This window comes from Marmota monax, unplaced genomic scaffold, assembly GCF_021218885.2.
Source record: "Marmota monax isolate L192 unplaced genomic scaffold, Marmota_monax_Labrador192_F-V1.1 WCK01_AAM20220418_F8-fsc00211, whole genome shotgun sequence".
Classification (NCBI taxonomy): Eukaryota; Metazoa; Chordata; class Mammalia; order Rodentia; family Sciuridae; genus Marmota; species Marmota monax.
Window position 1 is genome coordinate 2,653,196 of NW_026694080.1, and position 17,363 is coordinate 2,670,558.

General features: G+C 43.6%; 2 protein-coding genes across 3 annotated transcripts in view; one reads left to right on the forward strand and one right to left on the reverse strand.

Annotated features, from left to right (window-relative positions):
* LOC124106749 (HLA class II histocompatibility antigen, DP beta 1 chain) overlaps positions 1 to 7,572 on the reverse strand; it is a 65,477-nt gene extending 57,905 nt beyond the window's left edge. For both annotated transcript variants that reach the window (XM_046464515.2, XM_046464514.1), the window contains exons 1-2: positions 7,399 to 7,572; positions 1,680 to 1,943 (exon numbers count right to left, since the gene is read on the reverse strand). In XM_046464515.2, coding sequence (XP_046320471.1) covers positions 1,680 to 1,943; positions 7,399 to 7,495 — 361 coding nt within the window. In that variant the 5' untranslated portion in view covers positions 7,496 to 7,572. The remainder of the gene's footprint in view (positions 1 to 1,679; positions 1,944 to 7,398) is intronic.
* A 2,385-nt stretch (positions 7,573 to 9,957) lies between these two features.
* LOC124106762 (HLA class II histocompatibility antigen, DP alpha 1 chain) lies at positions 9,958 to 17,282 on the forward strand. Its single transcript, XM_046464545.2, has 5 exons — positions 9,958 to 10,157; positions 13,898 to 14,143; positions 14,467 to 14,748; positions 14,942 to 15,092; positions 16,937 to 17,282. Exons 1-5 carry the CDS (start codon positions 10,076 to 10,078, stop codon positions 16,938 to 16,940), a joined length of 765 nt encoding a protein of 254 aa, XP_046320501.1. The 5' UTR covers positions 9,958 to 10,075; the 3' UTR covers positions 16,941 to 17,282.
* The last annotated feature ends 81 nt before the right edge of the window (positions 17,283 to 17,363 follow it).

Consider the following 17,363-nt stretch of genomic DNA (forward strand, 5'->3'; position numbering starts at 1 on the left):
TTCTCCTTATAATCCATGCTCTACTACTTTTTCCTTGACAATAACAACGTTTTCTTATTCTATCTTTCTGACTTCAGGCACTCCTCTTTCCAACCCATTGAACACTCTCTGAAAACGGAACTCTGGCCTTGACATTTCCTACCTGAGAAACAAACCAAAATCCTGAGGTTTAGGGTCTGGCAACACTTACCTGGTTACATAAGAATTACTGGGGATCAATTAAAAACATAGTTTTCCTGATCTCATCACCTACAAAATGTGATTCTCTGGGCAGAGATTCTAGTGCCTTAAAGATCTGTGCTTTAAAGATCTTCAGGAGACTCTGCTGAGTAGAGCTAGTTAGGGACCTAGTGATCTAGGTGACTAAACCAAACTCCTCAGACTGACACCAGGGCTCTCTGTGAACTGACAATGAATTATGCCACAAAGAAGGTTGTGTCCCTACACACTAATGGTCTGGCCCTGTAATTATTGCCAATCCTATTTCTTGCCTTTGGACATTTTCTTACCTAATTACTTCAGCAACTTTTCTAAAGTCATGTCACTCTCATAATTCTTACCAATTGGTTCACATCCTTACTCTTAGCAGATAACATTGATTTCCACTTTCCAAAAAAAAAAAAGAGAGAGAGAGAGAGAGAGAGAGAAAGAGTTCAAAGGTGAGCCCTCCCACAATCTCTCCCTTCTCCTACCCTTCTTCCTTTTCTACATGACAAGTGTCCCTGTTTCTGTTGAAGGCTCACCCCTCACCCCTCCATGCTATTCCACAAGCCTCAGGCTCTTGAAAAGTCCTCAAAAAGTATTGGCTCCAGAGACACCTCACCTGTCTTCTCACCTGTACACTCAGGTTTCCTGAAGGATTAGCACATTCAACGCAAACACTACTCAGTAACAACCCCGAGAATCCTAGATAAATACCATCTCAGCCCCAAGGAGCTTCTGCTCCATGCTCAGCCTCACCCTGTCCTCTTACTTCTCAGCCCGCCTGGTTCAGTTCCTGCTCCCAAGCTGCAGACAATCTGCTCTCCCTGGTTTCCAAGCCCGCCTTTCAACCTCTATCTACGTATCTTCTGAAGTCGTTGGTGTCACTGTTGACTGCTATCACCCCCTCAGCTTCTGTGACACTTCTCTGCCTTGGTTCTTCTAACCCCACTCTTTACTTCTTGTTCTGCTTGTTTTTTTTCTCTGAGGCAACATCTCAAATGTCTGTGTTCCTGGGATCAGCCCTTTACTCTCTTCCCACTGGATTCCGCCTCTTTAGCAGATGTCAACAGGCCCAGATCTTCCTTCCCAGCTGCAGACCCTCCTGTTCCTGTCCAGAGGAAATCCAGAGGCGGGCGGGCGTCCCTCAGGCTCTCAAATCCGACGGTCTCCCAGGGTGTCTTCCAGAGGTGGCGTCTCGGTTTCCATTTCCCACTACCCGCGACAAGTTATCCTGTCGCCTCATTTCCCCTCACTCCCCAGCTAGTGAGTGGCTCCGCCTGATGATCTTGGGGTTGGCTTCCCTCCATTCCCCCTTCCTCGCTTCCCGTCCAGCACTTTGGGTCCTCGCCCTCGCCCCGCACAAGCCTCGGGATTGGCCCTCCCGCACTCCCCCAGCCCCACAGTCCCCTTCCCGCCCTGGTGGCGGCGGTGGCTGCTCTGGGCCCCGCGGCGCCCGACCCCGCCCTAGGTCTCACCTCGGCGCTGCACGGTGTAGCGCTCGATGATCTCGTAGTTGTGTCTGCAGAACGTGTCCACCGCGGCCCGCTTCTGCTCCAGGAGGTCCTTCTGGCTGTTCCAGTTCTCGGCGTCCCGCCGCCCCAGCTCGGTCACCGCGCGGAACTCCCCGACGTCGCTGTCGAAGCGCGCGTACTCCTCCCGGTTGTAGACGTGTCTCTCCACGAAGCGCTGCGTCCCGTGGGAGGCGTAGCAGTCCTGCCGTCCCTGGTAGACGTAATTCTCTGCGGGGAGCAGGACGGCGCTGAGCCCGGGCGCCGCGACTCCCGGGGCCCGCGACACCCGCCACCCCACGGCCCCACGGCCCGAGCGACCCCCTCCCTTGTCCCCGTCCCGCCCTTCCGGGCCGAGCCCAGCAGCCGCCACGCCCCGCGACCCCCGCCCGCTGGCCCCTCGGCTTCGGGTCAGCCCTGACGCCAGGACCCGGCCTGGACCCTCGGGCCGCCCGCCAGGCCGCAGGGCCCAGAGCCGCCCGGAGACGCGGCGACCTTGTTCCTGGAGCCCCCGCTCCCGCTCTTCATGGCCCCCGGTGCACGCTGGGTTATATTTACCCACCAGGGTTGGGTTTTAAATCCCATCTTTTTTTTTTTTTTTCTTTCAATAACGAGCCCTGGATTTTAGATCACGGAACCGATCCAGCTCCCCTTTCCTCACCGTAACATGAGAGGTTCTACTGAGTAACTGTGACCCTCTGCTGAGGGTGACCCAGTGACCTTTAGGAAGGCACGGGCACTCTGGGAAGTCATCAATTTTGCGGAGGCCGGAGGAGGGCGATATTTCACGTGGGGTCACAGGAGGAGCAGAGCCTCTCACTACAGCACAAAGTAGCCTAGACAGAGAAACTGCGGGGGCAGGAGGAGCTGGGGAGAGATTGGTGCTGCTGTCCCTATCGGGGCTTTGAGCCTGACTCTGCCATCCTGTAGAAAAACTTAGTTCAATGTCACCTCCTCCAGGAAGCCCTCCCTTCTTTCCTTCTCTTTTCCTCAGCGAGGTGTTCTTTCCTCTGTGCCAGTATCTTGCATATAACTCAGTTTACTCTTGTTCTGCATGCTGGGAATGTAGATCGAAATTTCCTAAAATTTTCTTAAAGCTCAGTATAAAGAAAGCCCATCTATCCTAAAAGTTAATGTAGCTTTTCATTTTTCAAAGATGACTATAGAAAGAGTGTTCTCACAGATGTGGAATGGATCTTAATCAATGAAAATCACAACACAGAGAGACCTTGAGGTGGGCTCTATTGTTCCTGGACTCATAGATGATTTTTTTTTTTTTTTTTTGGTATCAGAGATTGAACCCAGCAGTACTTAACCACTGAGCCACATCCCCAGGCCTCTCTCTTTTTTTGAGACAGGGACTTGCTAAGTTGCTGAGGCTGCTTTTGAACTTGTAATGCTCCTATCTCAGCTCCAACCTGCTGGGATTACCAGCATGAGCCATCACAGCCAGCTGATGATACAGTTTTTATGTAAAGAAACATGGTAGCCTTCCTCACACTGGACTTCTTAGACAGCTACCTACATCGTTTGGTAAATGCAGTCTCCACAGAAGTAACAGTGATCTTTCATGTTTTCTTTCATTTCTTTCTTTATTTATTTCTGTTTGTCTCTTTGGGCCTGTTCTCATTGGAGGAAACAAGGTGATGTGATTGTTTTGCATGTCTTTTACATCCTGTATAGATTAACATCTCAAGGCAAATACTTACTGTTTTCTTTTTATGTATCCAACATGTAACCTAGCTCTCTACATTTTTTCTTCATCAGTAAATGTCTGAACCAACAAATGAAATGAATGATATGTCGGGGCCACAAGAGGGAGCTCTAAACCAGCATATTCTGTATGTTTTAATGGGGTCAGCCTGTTACCTCATTAGAAAGGACATCAGAAGTTAAAATGCCAGATCCAATCAATCACACAGCTTCTGAGCCCAAATGTGGTGGGACTACAAAACCATTTTGAAATAGGATGCTCGCCTGTTTTTCACCTTGTCAGGGGGAGACTGAGAGGAACTGGGAGAGGTTAAAGTCAAAGACAGGGGCCCAAAGCCCTAGATGAAGCTGCGCTGCCTGCTCTAGCCCCAGACACTGGGGAGGCTTCCTGAAGAATAAAATAGGCCTGGAGTTTCCAGGAGCAAGATGGGGGTGATTGTGGGGTGATCTGATCATTCCTCCTGTCACACAGTGGTGGCCAGAATAGCTTTGGTCTTCTAGAGAATTCTAACTTACCTCCACCTCAGAAACTACAGAGTTAAGGGAAGAGAACAGAAAAGGGATGGGTGGGGCCTCAAGGTTACCAACAGGCCATTAGTCCACAGTAGCTAAGGCAAGAGCCATGCTTGGCTTAGATATCCTGGCTTGCTCCTTTCCTGGTCCCTTTTGTCTCAGCTTCTGAGTCCCCTGGCCATTGCTCCTAATTCCTTCGAGTCCAGAGTCTTTCTCCCTCTTCTAACCACTTGCCTCTCCCTATTCAATTGCCCAGCTCTGAATGTGTATCTTGTAATTTTAATCTGTTTGTCCTTTTCCCCTCCTCATTTATCAACATGTGAGTGTTTTTCAGTCTAGAAAAAATAATTTTGAAACTTTTCTCTGGCAAAATTTAATGACTCCCTTCCTTCCTTCCTGTACTGGGCATTGAAACCAGGGGGACTCCACCACTGTGCTACATCCCTAACTGTTTTTATTTTGAGACAGGGTCTCAAGAAGTTGCTGAGGGCCTCTCTAAATTGCCGAGGCTGGCCTTGAACTTGTGATCCTCCTGCCTCAGCCTCCAGAGTTGCTGGGATTATAGGAATACACCACCATGCCCAGCTCAGGCATTTAACCTTTAAAAATACAATTATACCTACAAAGAAGACAAAAGTGATGTGAGGGTTTTTAGATGGAATTTGAAACCTTCATTTTTTGTTCATGAGAAACCATACACCATAGGTAGAATGCTTGACAATTTAGTTACCCAGAGCACATTTTGAAAAAAGCTCTGATGTAAGTGAATTAATGTCTTTTCCAGGATAGAATATACTAAAAAAAATAATTGCAGGAGGATATAATGGAGGCAATACAGTCAAAGAAAAAGAACACAATACAGGTATGAACAGATTTAAGTCCCCATAATACAATGTATTACTATGTGATCTTGGGCAAGAAACAACCTTGTAAGTCTTCATTTCTTTTCTTTCTTTTTCTTTTCCCTTTCTTTTCTTTCCCTCCTTCCCCCTTCCTTCCTTCCTTCCTTCCTTCCTTCCTTCCTTTCCTTCTCTCTCTCTCTCTCTCTTTCTTTCTTTCTTTTCTTTCTCTCTGTTTTTATTTTTGTTTGCAATGCTGGGGATCAAACCCAGGGCACTGCACATGCTCGGCAAGTACTGTACCTCTGAGCTACACCCCCAGCTCTAAGTCTCCATTTCTTGAAATGTGAAACATACTAATAACACCATTGACTGTGAGGAGCTGCTGTGAGAATGAAATAAGTTACACATGTAAACCCTGTAGCTTTGTGTTGGTGCTGCTCAATACATGGGAGTTCCCATCCCTTTACAATGGTGTTCTGCTTTAATCTAGTAAAATACTAAAGAACATAGGAAGGAGGAACCAATTCAGCCACTAGCTACTTGAAAACCTCCAGGGGAGTTGTGGACCAGACCTTCAATAAAAAGGTTTTGTTGGTTAGTTGCTGACTGTGTTTTTTTCCATCTCTCTTTTATCTTAGTGAGTTTTTTTTTGTTTGTTTCTTTGTATTGAGGCACCATCTGGCTGTGTTGCTCAGGCTGCTCTCAAATTCCCAATCTCCAGTGATGCTCCCTTCTCATCCACTTGAATAGCTGGGACTGCAAGTGTGTGTCACTCTGTCTGACTAGTGATTTTACTTGGGGAAAAGTGACATAAAAATAAATTTTACTTGGGGAAAAAGTGACATAAAAATAAGTTCACAAAGACTCAAATCATAATAAGCTTCTGGGAAGGCCCAGCTGGTGGGACAGGGACTCGGGAGTGTGGCCCTGAAGCCCTGGGGTGGTGGGTGTGCTGATGGGGGAGCATATATTAAAAATCTGTCAGAGCCAAAAGATTGTTGCCGACTGAGTCTGGTTCCTTAGAGCCCATCTGCTGCGTTGGCTCTTGCTCATCATGGTGGTCTTAACCAGCCTTTTCTTCCCTCAGCCCCCTTAGCCAAAGCCTGCTCTCTTGTGCCTTTCTCTTCTGCCCTGTTTGAGGTGGGGATCTGTGATGAATTGGAAGAGTAAGAAGGGATTATAGTCTGCCCTCCCCCTCTGCCTACCCTCCCTCCAGGCTCTTGCAGTTATTATTGATCATTTGTTTTGGGCAGGCTACTCTGGAAACCAACTCTCAATCTGTTCCGCACACTTGTACATCCTCATCCAATCCTCCTACAAACATGGGTCCACTTTTCTCCTCTCTCCTCCTCCTCACACCATCACACTCACCGTCCACCCCACTTCTGTCATTCCTTTCACTCCTCCCCACTGCCCATCATCCCTCAGAACAACTTTTCCTATGGAGGCCGGCACAGCCTCCCTCGCCTCCTGCCATGATTCAGTGTCATCCTGACACACCTCCAGGCTCCTCTTTCCCCAGCGTCATCCCTCTCCAATTCCCAGGACTTTGAAGGCACAGTTGCCACAGCTGAGCTGTCTTGCTGTTGGCCCCAGCAACTCTCTGTGACTAACAAGGGCACATTCTCCCTCCCTTGTCAGCAGGTGGACCTGGTGTGATAGGAGTGGGGCCCTGGGAACTGGGCTCAGGACATTCAAATTGTTACCCCAGGAAAATGAGGAAGTGAAATGAGGACAGTACATCCTAGGACAGGAGTGGAGGGGTCTGAAAGAAGGTGGCTTGGAGAAGGAAAGGTAGGTGTTAGTAGAAAACTAAGACAGCTATTTTATAGATCTTCCACTTGTGATATTGGGTATGAATTGGGGTCACAGAGTTAAGAAGCATTCTGAGAGAATCAGTGGTTCGCAGAAGCCACAATACACTTTAGCCAGGGGAGGCAACATGAGAAGTCTTCCCTTGGCCTCTCCTTCCCTGGCTGTCTGGTAATCTACACTCAGCCCCTTTATACAGACCTACACACCCTCCTCTCACTCTTCCTACAAATCTCAATTCTCTCTAATACTCTAACCAAGCTCTGGGAAGATTGAAAGGATCACCTTCAACAAGAGTGCTGCTGGGGTAGAACCATCACCTGCCCTGTCCCCTTCCTCTCCATGTGGTCATCGCTGTCCAGGGGCCTGGGCTCCTGTCCCACTCTGGAGAGTGGAAAGGACTCTCCCTGAGCATGAAATTGTTGGGGTGACCCAAGTCCCCTCAAACCGTGATAGAGATATGAGGAAATCAAGAGGTGGATTTTGCTGACCCGACTCTCTGGAAACATTGTCACCTAAAGTCATTCTAGACTTCTCAGCCCACTGTCCAAAAGACACAAGCATACCACCACCTTGGCACCTTTCCCCTGTTCATTGTGCCTATGTCCCTGGAAGAGAGAACAGGTTGGCTGGACAGTTACAAGGAGGTAACCAGCTTTCTGTAGCTGGGAGGGAAGGCCATGAGGCTGTGGTAGCACCCCATCCCTGATACCATGTTTGTTTTTCAAAGTCTGGTTCCCTGGAGGAAAGACCTCAGGAGTTGTTCCCTGAGCCAGGCCCTCCAGGAACAGCTGCTCTGCTCTTACCTGGAGTGGCCATACCCTGGACTACAGGGTTGAACAGCACCATCAGAGACACCATCAGAGCTGTTGCCCAGGAAGCCTCAGAGACCTGCAGGACCATCACGGAGCTAGAAAAGGCTGGTGAGCTGAAGAAAGTAGCAGTCAGGGAATGAAGGACTTGCTGAATGGAGCTCCTGGGTGAAATATCAGAAACCATGAACCAAAGTAGTCTCCTACGACCCTGGGATTGGACGGACTCTGAGAAAAGAACCAATGAGCAAGAAGCTTTGTGTGAGTCATCACTCACTGGGCAGATGGTTAGTGGGAATGGCCTGTAAGATGCACTTAAGATGATGGAGGGAAGAGAGCGATACTCACTTTAACCAGGTGGATGAGTCATGAGGTTTGGGGAGATAATGTGTTTTCTTTGTTTTGAAGGCAACCTCAGATATTTTGTTGGCCCATTTATGGGGTTATCATTCCCCAACCCTGCCATCTCTTTCCCATCACAGGACATGAGATGGAATGAGTGTTTTCTTAGTGGCATGATTTATGAAGAAGTTAGAGTGCCCACCCCAGAACTCAAAATGTGCTCCTGAGTCCATCTGTATTGTCTTCTCAATAGGATGTTTAGGCTTACCATTGTCCATATTTTCTTTCTCCTGTTAGTTTGAAGAGGTACAGGTGCTTCCACAGGAATGTCATCAGGGTCAGCAGGGCTCAGTCTCAGGCCCATACCCTGGGAGCATGTACATAGCTGTACTACTACCAAGCAAGTGTGCAACCTGAAGGGCATTGCCTTTTTTGGACTTCAATTCTTTGTCTTTGAGGGGATGATAAAACCTGCCTTTATAGCAATGCTCTTAGGTTCAAATGGTATGAATAGAACTGCCATTGCTTTGGAAAGCTAAAGTCTCTAGTGAATATAAATAAACCAGTAGATGAAGAATAAAATGATAAAAAATTTTCACAAATCCTACCCGCTCCAAAATATCAGATTCTCTTGTTTTTATTATGAATGATTTTACAACCTTCAAAGACCATTACTCCCTAATCTACAAATTTATGAATTGATTCTGTTGGACCACAGTCTCTAGTAAAATGTCAAACTGGCATCATTTGAAAATATAGATATTAAAATATTATATAAATGCTAGCATGTAAAATGCAAGAGAAGTAGATATAATATTATAATTATAAATAATATTTACATACAATTGTTATAAATAATTATAATTATTATGCCATATAATTATTAAGGAGTCTTTAGAAGGAGGATTCAGTATAGACGTGTGGAATAAAAGTTCATATTTTTTAATAAAAGTGTCTTGGTTGACCCCTATTTGTCACTTGCCTGCTTAGATGATTAGACAAATACTTAAATCCTCAATATTTCAGGTAATTTACTTTTAGAATGAACACAAATAATGCAAGTTTGATGTGAGGATTAAATAAGATAGTTGTAAAGACTAAAAATATTGTCTCCCTGTAATAAATCTGTTAATAACTATTACTTATGCAAGACAAGGCTATCACAAAACAAGAAAAATATTGATATACTTCATTTACATTAGATATTAACTGATTGTAATTTTACCTAAAAATACCAAATAAATAGTTTGAAATAAAAATCTCTAAGACTTGAAAAGCAATTTTTAAAATATGGTAAATAAAATATAAAACAAAAAATGAACAATACCTATAATATAAAAGCATTAAAGAAATCCCTTTAAAACAAGATCAGCCTGTTGTCCCAGATACTTGGAAGGCAGGAGGGTTGCTTGAGCCCAAGAGTTAAGGCAGCTTGGGCAGCCCAGCAGGCTCCTCCTGAAAGAAAAACAGAAATAAGGAAAAAAATCAAAGAAGATCAAAGTGAGGATGTCCATCATTGCCATGTGTAATGTGTGTTGGATATTATAGAAAAAGGGTATAAAAATAGTAATTTAAAGAGGAAAAGGCATTTCAGGAAAAAAAAAATAAAAGAAACATGGGTAATAAAAAATGACAATGGCTTTAGGAATTAGAGATTTTAGGTAACCAAGAATGGAAAATATTTAAAGATCAACTTCATTTACATCAATTAAAACTTATAAATAGAAACTATAAAACTTCTACATAAAAATTAGAAGGAAAAATATCTCAGACAGATGAGTCTGAGACTATGTTTTATTGATAGTGTATTTATTCCCAAGGAACGGGAAAATATTTTTGTAAGCTTGATTGAAATAGCTTTAAAAATCATTTAGAAAAAAAGAGTGGACAAAACATCAAAGATAATCTGAATATTTGGGGTGGGGTTTGGGTAGGAGAATGCAGGGAGACTAATCTTATTGTTCAACAACATAATATAAAACATTTGCTGCCAGAAGAATGTACAATTTATCTTTTCAAGCCTAACTCTGAAAATCAACTCCGAATTGGTGCTCCCTCAATCTTGCTGGCTCCTGGAAGTCCTCCACCTCCTCCTGAGCCCCTTGCAGTCTCTCTTTACCTGGCAACAGGGAGAGTCAGCTCTACCAGGTCTCTGATTGGTTAAGCCCGGCTGTGCTCATCCCTCTCCACCCCTTCTCACAATTTCAGTCTATAGAAGCCCACAGTTTCAGAGCTCTTGTCTGTCTCCGTTCTGCCTCAGTTCCTCAGCACTGTTCCTGTGCTCATTCTTGTCACCTGGGGACCCCACAAGGCGTGCTCTAAAAAGAAAATGTTCCAGACTGGAACCGTGATCCTGAGAGCCCTCTCCCTGGCTTTCCTGCTGAGTCTTCAAGGAGCTGGGGCCATAGAGGGTGAGTGCTCAGGAGGACCCAAAAGGGTGCGTGTGTGGGCGGGGGATGTCAGTATGAGAGGGGGACAGGCAGCCAGCTAATGGCTTTAGGAATTAGAGATTTTAGGAACTTATTGTCTATTTTCCTCTATGTTCCTTTTCTGTCTTCCCCCACTCATGGGAAGTTTGCCTTCTTTCCCTCTTGCTCCAATTATCGTAATAGCAATAGCACCACAACTTACTAGACACCTAGGTGATTTCTTTCCCCTTCTTTACGTGACACAAGAACCTTTGACCAAGATATTATTTTCTCCATTTTGGAGATGAAAAAAAAAAAAGCAAAGCTCCAAAAGATTGATACATTTTCCAAGGTTATGTATACCGAGCCAAAGAGCCAAGGTTTAAATCCAGACCCAAATCTGATGATTGTACTCTGCATTTCTCAGACTTCTGCACACAGTGACTTTCTAACTAAACCCTACTGGGATCCTGCACTCCTCTTGTCTTTCCTGAATGCTCAATTTCTGCTTTGTGTGTCCCAGAGTTATGGGCCCTGTGTGTTGGAACTTGGGAGATAAATTGCTTAGAGTATTCCTGTGTTCGTCCCTCTCTCTCAGGATCTTTGGACTCTTCCAAGATCTTTGAGGGCGGTTCTGCCTTCTTCCAAGACACTAGTGGCTCATGTTTTTATTAACCTTGTGATTCAGGTCCCTAGTGACCTGAAGACCATTGCTACATTGAGAGGTCTCGACCTTGGATGGCTAGACCATGCAGGACCTAGTCAGGGATAACAAGTTAAGATGGTCGTCTTCCTGCTGCTGACACCAGGGAGCATCAAGCCTGTGCATAAAATTGTCATCCAAAAATGTAGTGATGTGGATTCAAATTCATCACCTAAAAGATGTGCCCCCACAACAGGGGTTGTGGCTCAGCGGTAGAACACTCGCCTTGCATGTGCAAGGCCCTGGGTTCAATCCTCAGCATCACATAAAAAAATAAGTAAAATAAAGGTATTGTGTCTGACTACAACTAAAAAAAAAAACCAGATACGTCCTAGCCTTCAGTTTAATTTTAGGGCAAAGGTGTCCAGAGGTGGATAGAAGTGAAGAGGAGGTGAGACTGTGCAGAAACAGAAGTATCTGTTGCCCTGTTGGTGGTCACTTGGGTTATTTTCAGTGTTGTGTTATAGTAAGTGCCATGATATATCTTCACACAGATATGAAGACATTTTAGGCTTCTCGATGGAAATAACTAACTTAGCGCTGTCATTATTGCTTCCCTCCCACTGGTTCCTTCTCTCTCAACATGTACATTTGTTCTTTACTTTAGAAACACAAATATAAACCAACAAATAAAAAACAACCTTGCCTTCACTCAGTACTCTACCTAGAGACACTCTGTGTCCTCACCTAGCTGAGCTTTTGACTTGTTTCCAATACATCCTGAGGATGCTCTCAACTTGACTGTCAGTAACCTCTACGTAAGCCCAAATCCAGAGGATACTTTTCAATGTCTCTCTGACTCGAGTTCTTGATAACATTTTCACTGCAATCCATTTTTTTTTATTTGTTACTGGAACTTTTCTTTAGATCCTCCTTTAATATACTCCATCTTAATTTTTCTCCTGTTTCTCTGGAACTTCCTTTTCCTCCTTAAATGAGCTTCTTAACTATCATGTTACCAGATGCATTCCCTTAGATATCCACATTTTATGCACTTTGCATGGAAAATCTCATCTAACCCTTCAGTCCTCTGGCCCAAACCTATCCCCTGAAGTCAACCATCATGTATGACTGTCCATTTATCATTTCTACTTAGATAACTGTTAGATAATCTAAATGCAATATGCCCCACACTAGACTCAAAGTCTTCTCCCACTTCAAAAGTCTTCCTTTACTACCTTTTAAACTGGTGGACTTAAGATTGCACTGGATTTGGGATGTGTTCATCAAAGGACACAAAATTTTAGTTTTAGAGGAGGAATTAGTCTAAGAGATTACAGGATAGTAATTGGAATTAATAAATCCAGACCCGAATCTGATGATTGTACTCTGCATTAGACAATTTTATGCCAAGAGAGTGGATTTTAAGTGCTCTCATACATAAACAAAAGGACAAGCATATGAGGTAATATTTACGCTAATTAGCTTGTCTGCCATTTCACAATGAATATGTTTCAAAACAACACGTTGTACACAACATAGACAATTTTTATTTGTTAGTTGAAAATAATTTTTAAAAACAATAAAATAAAAGAAAGAAAGATGGTTGCATTGATGAGCCTAAGAATAAGAGTACTTTCTACTTCCCATCTCACTTACCAATTCTTGTAGAATATAATCTCTTAATGGTAATCACAGTTATCAATTTAATATTTCTTTATCATCACACTGTTTTGTTTGTTTGTTTTTCCCTCCGAGGATTGAACCCAGGCCCTTGAACATACTGGGCAAACTCTATTGAACTACATACCCAGCCCCCATCTCTTCTTTATCTTGGAGGGTTAGGTTTCTTTTTGTTTTGCCTTCTTTTCTGATGATGATTCTTCTCAACTGAGAAGGAACGTAACAATGCTTGTGAAACAGTGTTCTCACTGTAAGTGTCCAAGCATAGACGGGAATCCCCGGGTTTCCCCCTTGCCTTGAGATTGCAAACTCAGGGAAATTTGTGATTTAGGAGGTTGGATCAGATAAGCCCTGAAGGCCTTTTCACCCTTGCTCTGTCATTTGAAGCCCAGAAACTCAGATATTCATTGCTTCATTTAATGATGATAGTTTCTTGTCTTTTGCTATTTCTTATAAACTAATAAAGACTAAGAAACAAACAAAAAATAAATCCCATTGTTCTATCAAACTCAGCAACACTTGTAGGCCCATTGAAAACAAAAATAAAAACAAAAATTAAAAAAGAAAGTTTGAACCTCATGCCAGAAAAACTGCACTAAACCTTTGGATTTAATATGCCTAAAATGAAAAAATATTATGAACAAATTTGAAAGACTGAAGAAGAGTGACTTATATTATAAATAGATTAAATGGATTCATAAGGAAAAATATTATGAACAAAGCTATACAATGCTATTTATGAACAGGAAATATATTTGAACCTGTTAAAAACAGAAACTTAAGGACTCTAAACAGCACTAAAATGTGAGGGACAATTTCTTTTCTCTCTCAACTTTATGCTATTTCTCTGTGTTCTGTAAGGAGACACATAGTATTCCTACTCGTCCACCTCCATGACTCTAAAAACACTTTTACATCTATGGTCCTAGAAGAATTGAGAACTTATTGGGAAGAATTTTTCTACTAGCTACACATAGCTGTGTGACCTTAAGTTACTTAACTTCTCTGCCTTTCCTTATTTGTAAAGCATACTTTGTATATTTGATTCATAGAGTTATTGTGATAAATAGTAAAATAAGTATTTAGAACAATGCCTGGCACTTAGTAAGTGCTCACTAAATGTTATTTGTCACTGTTATTGCGGATATTTCTGTAAGACCATGATACTCAGGCTTTCAATGGATCAGGAGGCACCTAGACTTCTCAATGATCCTCTCCTAATTTTGTTCCTCTCTCAGATCCTTTTGTAACTGCTCTGCACCATTGCTTTTTTTATGTTACTGCTTCTTTCCCCATGTATCTTTCCTTTGACCTCTTTCTTTATTTTTATATTAAGAAATCTTTTCATTCTTGCTTGTCCACCACTCACATATTCATTCTTGCTTTTGTCATGGTTTTCTCTATTTTCTTTATACAGTGGACCATGTAACAAGCTTTGCCATGTTTGCCCAGACCAATGCACCATCTGGGGAGTTTATGTTTGAGTTTGATGAGGATGAGATGTTCTACGTGGATCGGGACAAGAAGGAGACCATCTGGCAACTGTCTGAATTTGGCCGAGGCCTTTCCTTTGATTTTCAGGGCGGGCTGACTAACATTGCTATAGTAAAGTCAAACCTGGATATCCTGACAGAGCGCTCCAATCACACCCAGGACTCCAACGGTACTGCCTGTCTTTGCTTCTCCAATCAACTGGGATGGGATGGGAGGCCCCTCTGTCACACAGAATGGGAGACTTGATGCCCACAACTGAGGGACCCTCTTCCCCGTGGCTGTGGGCTCATTCCAGCATAGTCGAGGGCTGCCTCGCCCCTTCCCACTGCACAGGAAGGTCCGCTGAGTGAGGCTGGCCAATGAGACTCCTGGCTCTGATTCAGGAGCCCAGAGATGTCACAAAGTCTGAGCCTGAGGTAGATGTCACCCCCAGGGGTAGTCTTCGTAGTTCATCCCAGAACAGGGCACTCACCAGGTTCTGTCTCCTCCCAGAGCCTCCCGAGGTGACCGTGTTTCCCAAGGAGCCTGTGGAGCTGGGCCAGCCCAACACCCTCATCTGCCACGTGGACAGATTCTTCCCTCCAGTGCTCAATGTCACGTGGCTGCACAACGGGCAGCCTGTCACCGAGGGTGTTTCTGAGTCTGTCTTCCTGCCCAGAACAGACTATAATTTCCACAAGTTCCACTACCTGACCTTCGTGCCCTCAGCTGAGGACGTCTATGACTGCAAGGTGGAGCACTGGGGCCTGCAGGAGCCGAGCCTCAACCACTGGGGTACGGAGCCTCTTTCCCCTCCTCACCCTCCATGCACCCTCTCCCCCAGGACCTGGTGCTCTCTGCTCCAGCTTCCCCAGTCTCCTATCCTAACGTTCCATCAAACGGTCTGTAACCTTCAGTCTCCACACACCCCAAGCCAGCCCTAAACTTCACCACACCTTCTGACTTATCTCTTCATTTTTTTTCCCAGAGGCCCAGGAGCCGGTCCAAGTGACAGAGGCAACAGAGACTGTGGTTTGTGCCCTGGGCCTGGTAGTGGGCCTGGTGGGCATCATTACAGGCACGGTGCTCATCACAAGGGCTCTGCGTTCCAGTCGTGACCCTCGGGCCCAGGGACCCCTGTGAGTGACTATGGTGGTGGGGACTCATAGGATGCATTCAGAGAAAAAAGGAAGGATCCAAGTACCTGTTGTATATAAAGAAAAGGGGAATAATTTAATATGATTAAATGTACATTGATCTTCTAATGGGTTAAAGCACAGAGATGAACAACAGTGACAACACTTAAACATATTAAGTACCCCATGATTATTTATGGGGTACTTAATATGCTTAGGCATTATTCTGAGCATTTATTACTTAGCTCACTTTATTCTTGCAAATATTCTAGTCTGGCACTACTATTGTTATCATTTTACTCATGAGAGATACTTGTATCTTATGTACACAGAGGTATTAAGTGACCTTGACCTTGATCAAGGTCACTTGGCTAGGAAGTAGTGAATCTGCCATTCAAATCCAGGAAGTCTGGATCCAAAACTGTTTCCTTAAACACTGTCCTATATTCCCCATTTTATGAAGAAAAAGACCAACACTCCACAAACCCATATTAGAACCAGACCCATATTTCTATGCATAATTACAATGTGGTGTGACAGGTTCCCAATAAACTATTTGCTGTCTCTGTTTGGACTCACCAAATGGCAAAGCTCACACAAAATGCTCCTTCTGGGATTTCATGGTTTTTTATCTATCTATCTATCTATCTAACAACTTGCCATGTTTCCTATATTTGTGTTTTTGTGATTTTCTTCCCATTAGATAGTGATCTTTCCATGATAATGACTATGTCTAATTCATCACTATTATCACCATTGGTATCATTCATGCTGGATCTCAGGTGCAAAGGGTTAAGTCAATTACATTACTCAGTTCATGTATACCATCATCATGGATACCTCCGAGTTCCATCTCTTTGTTAATTTGTTCACTTTTATCTTCAGTCTTTACTCCCATATCTAACCTCTTTCCTCAACCATGTAGATAAATTCTCAAATGGATTTCATGAGGTTTATTTTATTGTATATATCTGATAAAGTGGTATTTGGTGTACATGAATTTTTAAAATTTATTTGCTTTTTTTTTTCTTTCTTTCTTATTTTGGTACTAGAGACTTAACCCAGGAGTGCTTAACCACTGATCCACATCCCCATACCTTTTTGTTTTTTATTTTGAGACAGGGTCTCACTAAGTTTCTTAGAGCCTTACTGAGTTGTGGAGGCTGTCCTTGAACTTGCAATCTTTCTGCATCAGCCACCCAAGCCACTAGGATTACAGGCGTGAGCCACCACACCTGGCTTGAAATGTATATTCTTATTTTAAGGAAATATCTTAAAATCAAAATTAGTGTAAAAATGCATGATTCACAAAATATCAAAAGAAAAATATTTGAAGAAAATGGGAAAAAATAGAGGCAGAAGAATGAAGAGAAGGTTATCAACGAAGTAAAGAATTTCAGGAAAGAGGAAATATAGTTTCAGATGTTCTACAAGGTCATATGGGCAAATGTATTTTGGTTTTGAAATCCTTACAAAGAGCAGTTTTACACATTGTGAGCAATGAATCTTCCTTCATTACCATTATTTCAGAGTTGAGCTTCTCTGGCCTCAATAATGTGACCCTTCTCTTTCTTGGGATATTTTGGTGACTTGAGGCATGTGGGATGCCTCCACACTCAGCTGGGTCTTAGATATGAAATTCAGTCACCTAAGAGTACACCTTGACTCCTAACTGCTGTTCATCTAGAGGACCAGGGCATGTTCAGGGATGACTGCCTTCTCCCTGGGACCTGAACAGGGCAGAAAAATGGGTTGGGGGGATTATGTGTGAGGGGAATGAGGAAATTGGGTCTGAGTTTAGAGTCCTGAATCCAAGGATGCCAGTAACTGTGTGTGTCTTGCTGCAGGTGACAAAATTCCTGAAAAGAAGAGGACTTCGGAGAGATCTGAATTCTAGCTGTCCTATGGATGCTAGTCTCAGCTTTCCTTTTCAATTCCTGTGCTTTCTATCCCACTGACTAACTTTCTTGCTAGCCCTTCAAGTCCTTATTTGCAACCTTAACGTCCTCAGCCCTTGATACAGTTCCCAAAAAATGGAATGTAATGAATAAGTATTGATATTTTTGTAGCACTGGCATGGAGATTATCCCTTCAGTGGGCTTCATGTCTTCTGGACTCCTTTGAAAAACCTTCCAATGCCTGCTTCCTAAAAACACCCTAAGACCAATAAATTTTTCACTGTTTCATAACTGAGATACTTTGAGTCTTCTTGCTGGAATTCTTCGACCAGGTCACCTATGACGAATATTTTATGAAGGTGTGGTTTCAAGTTGG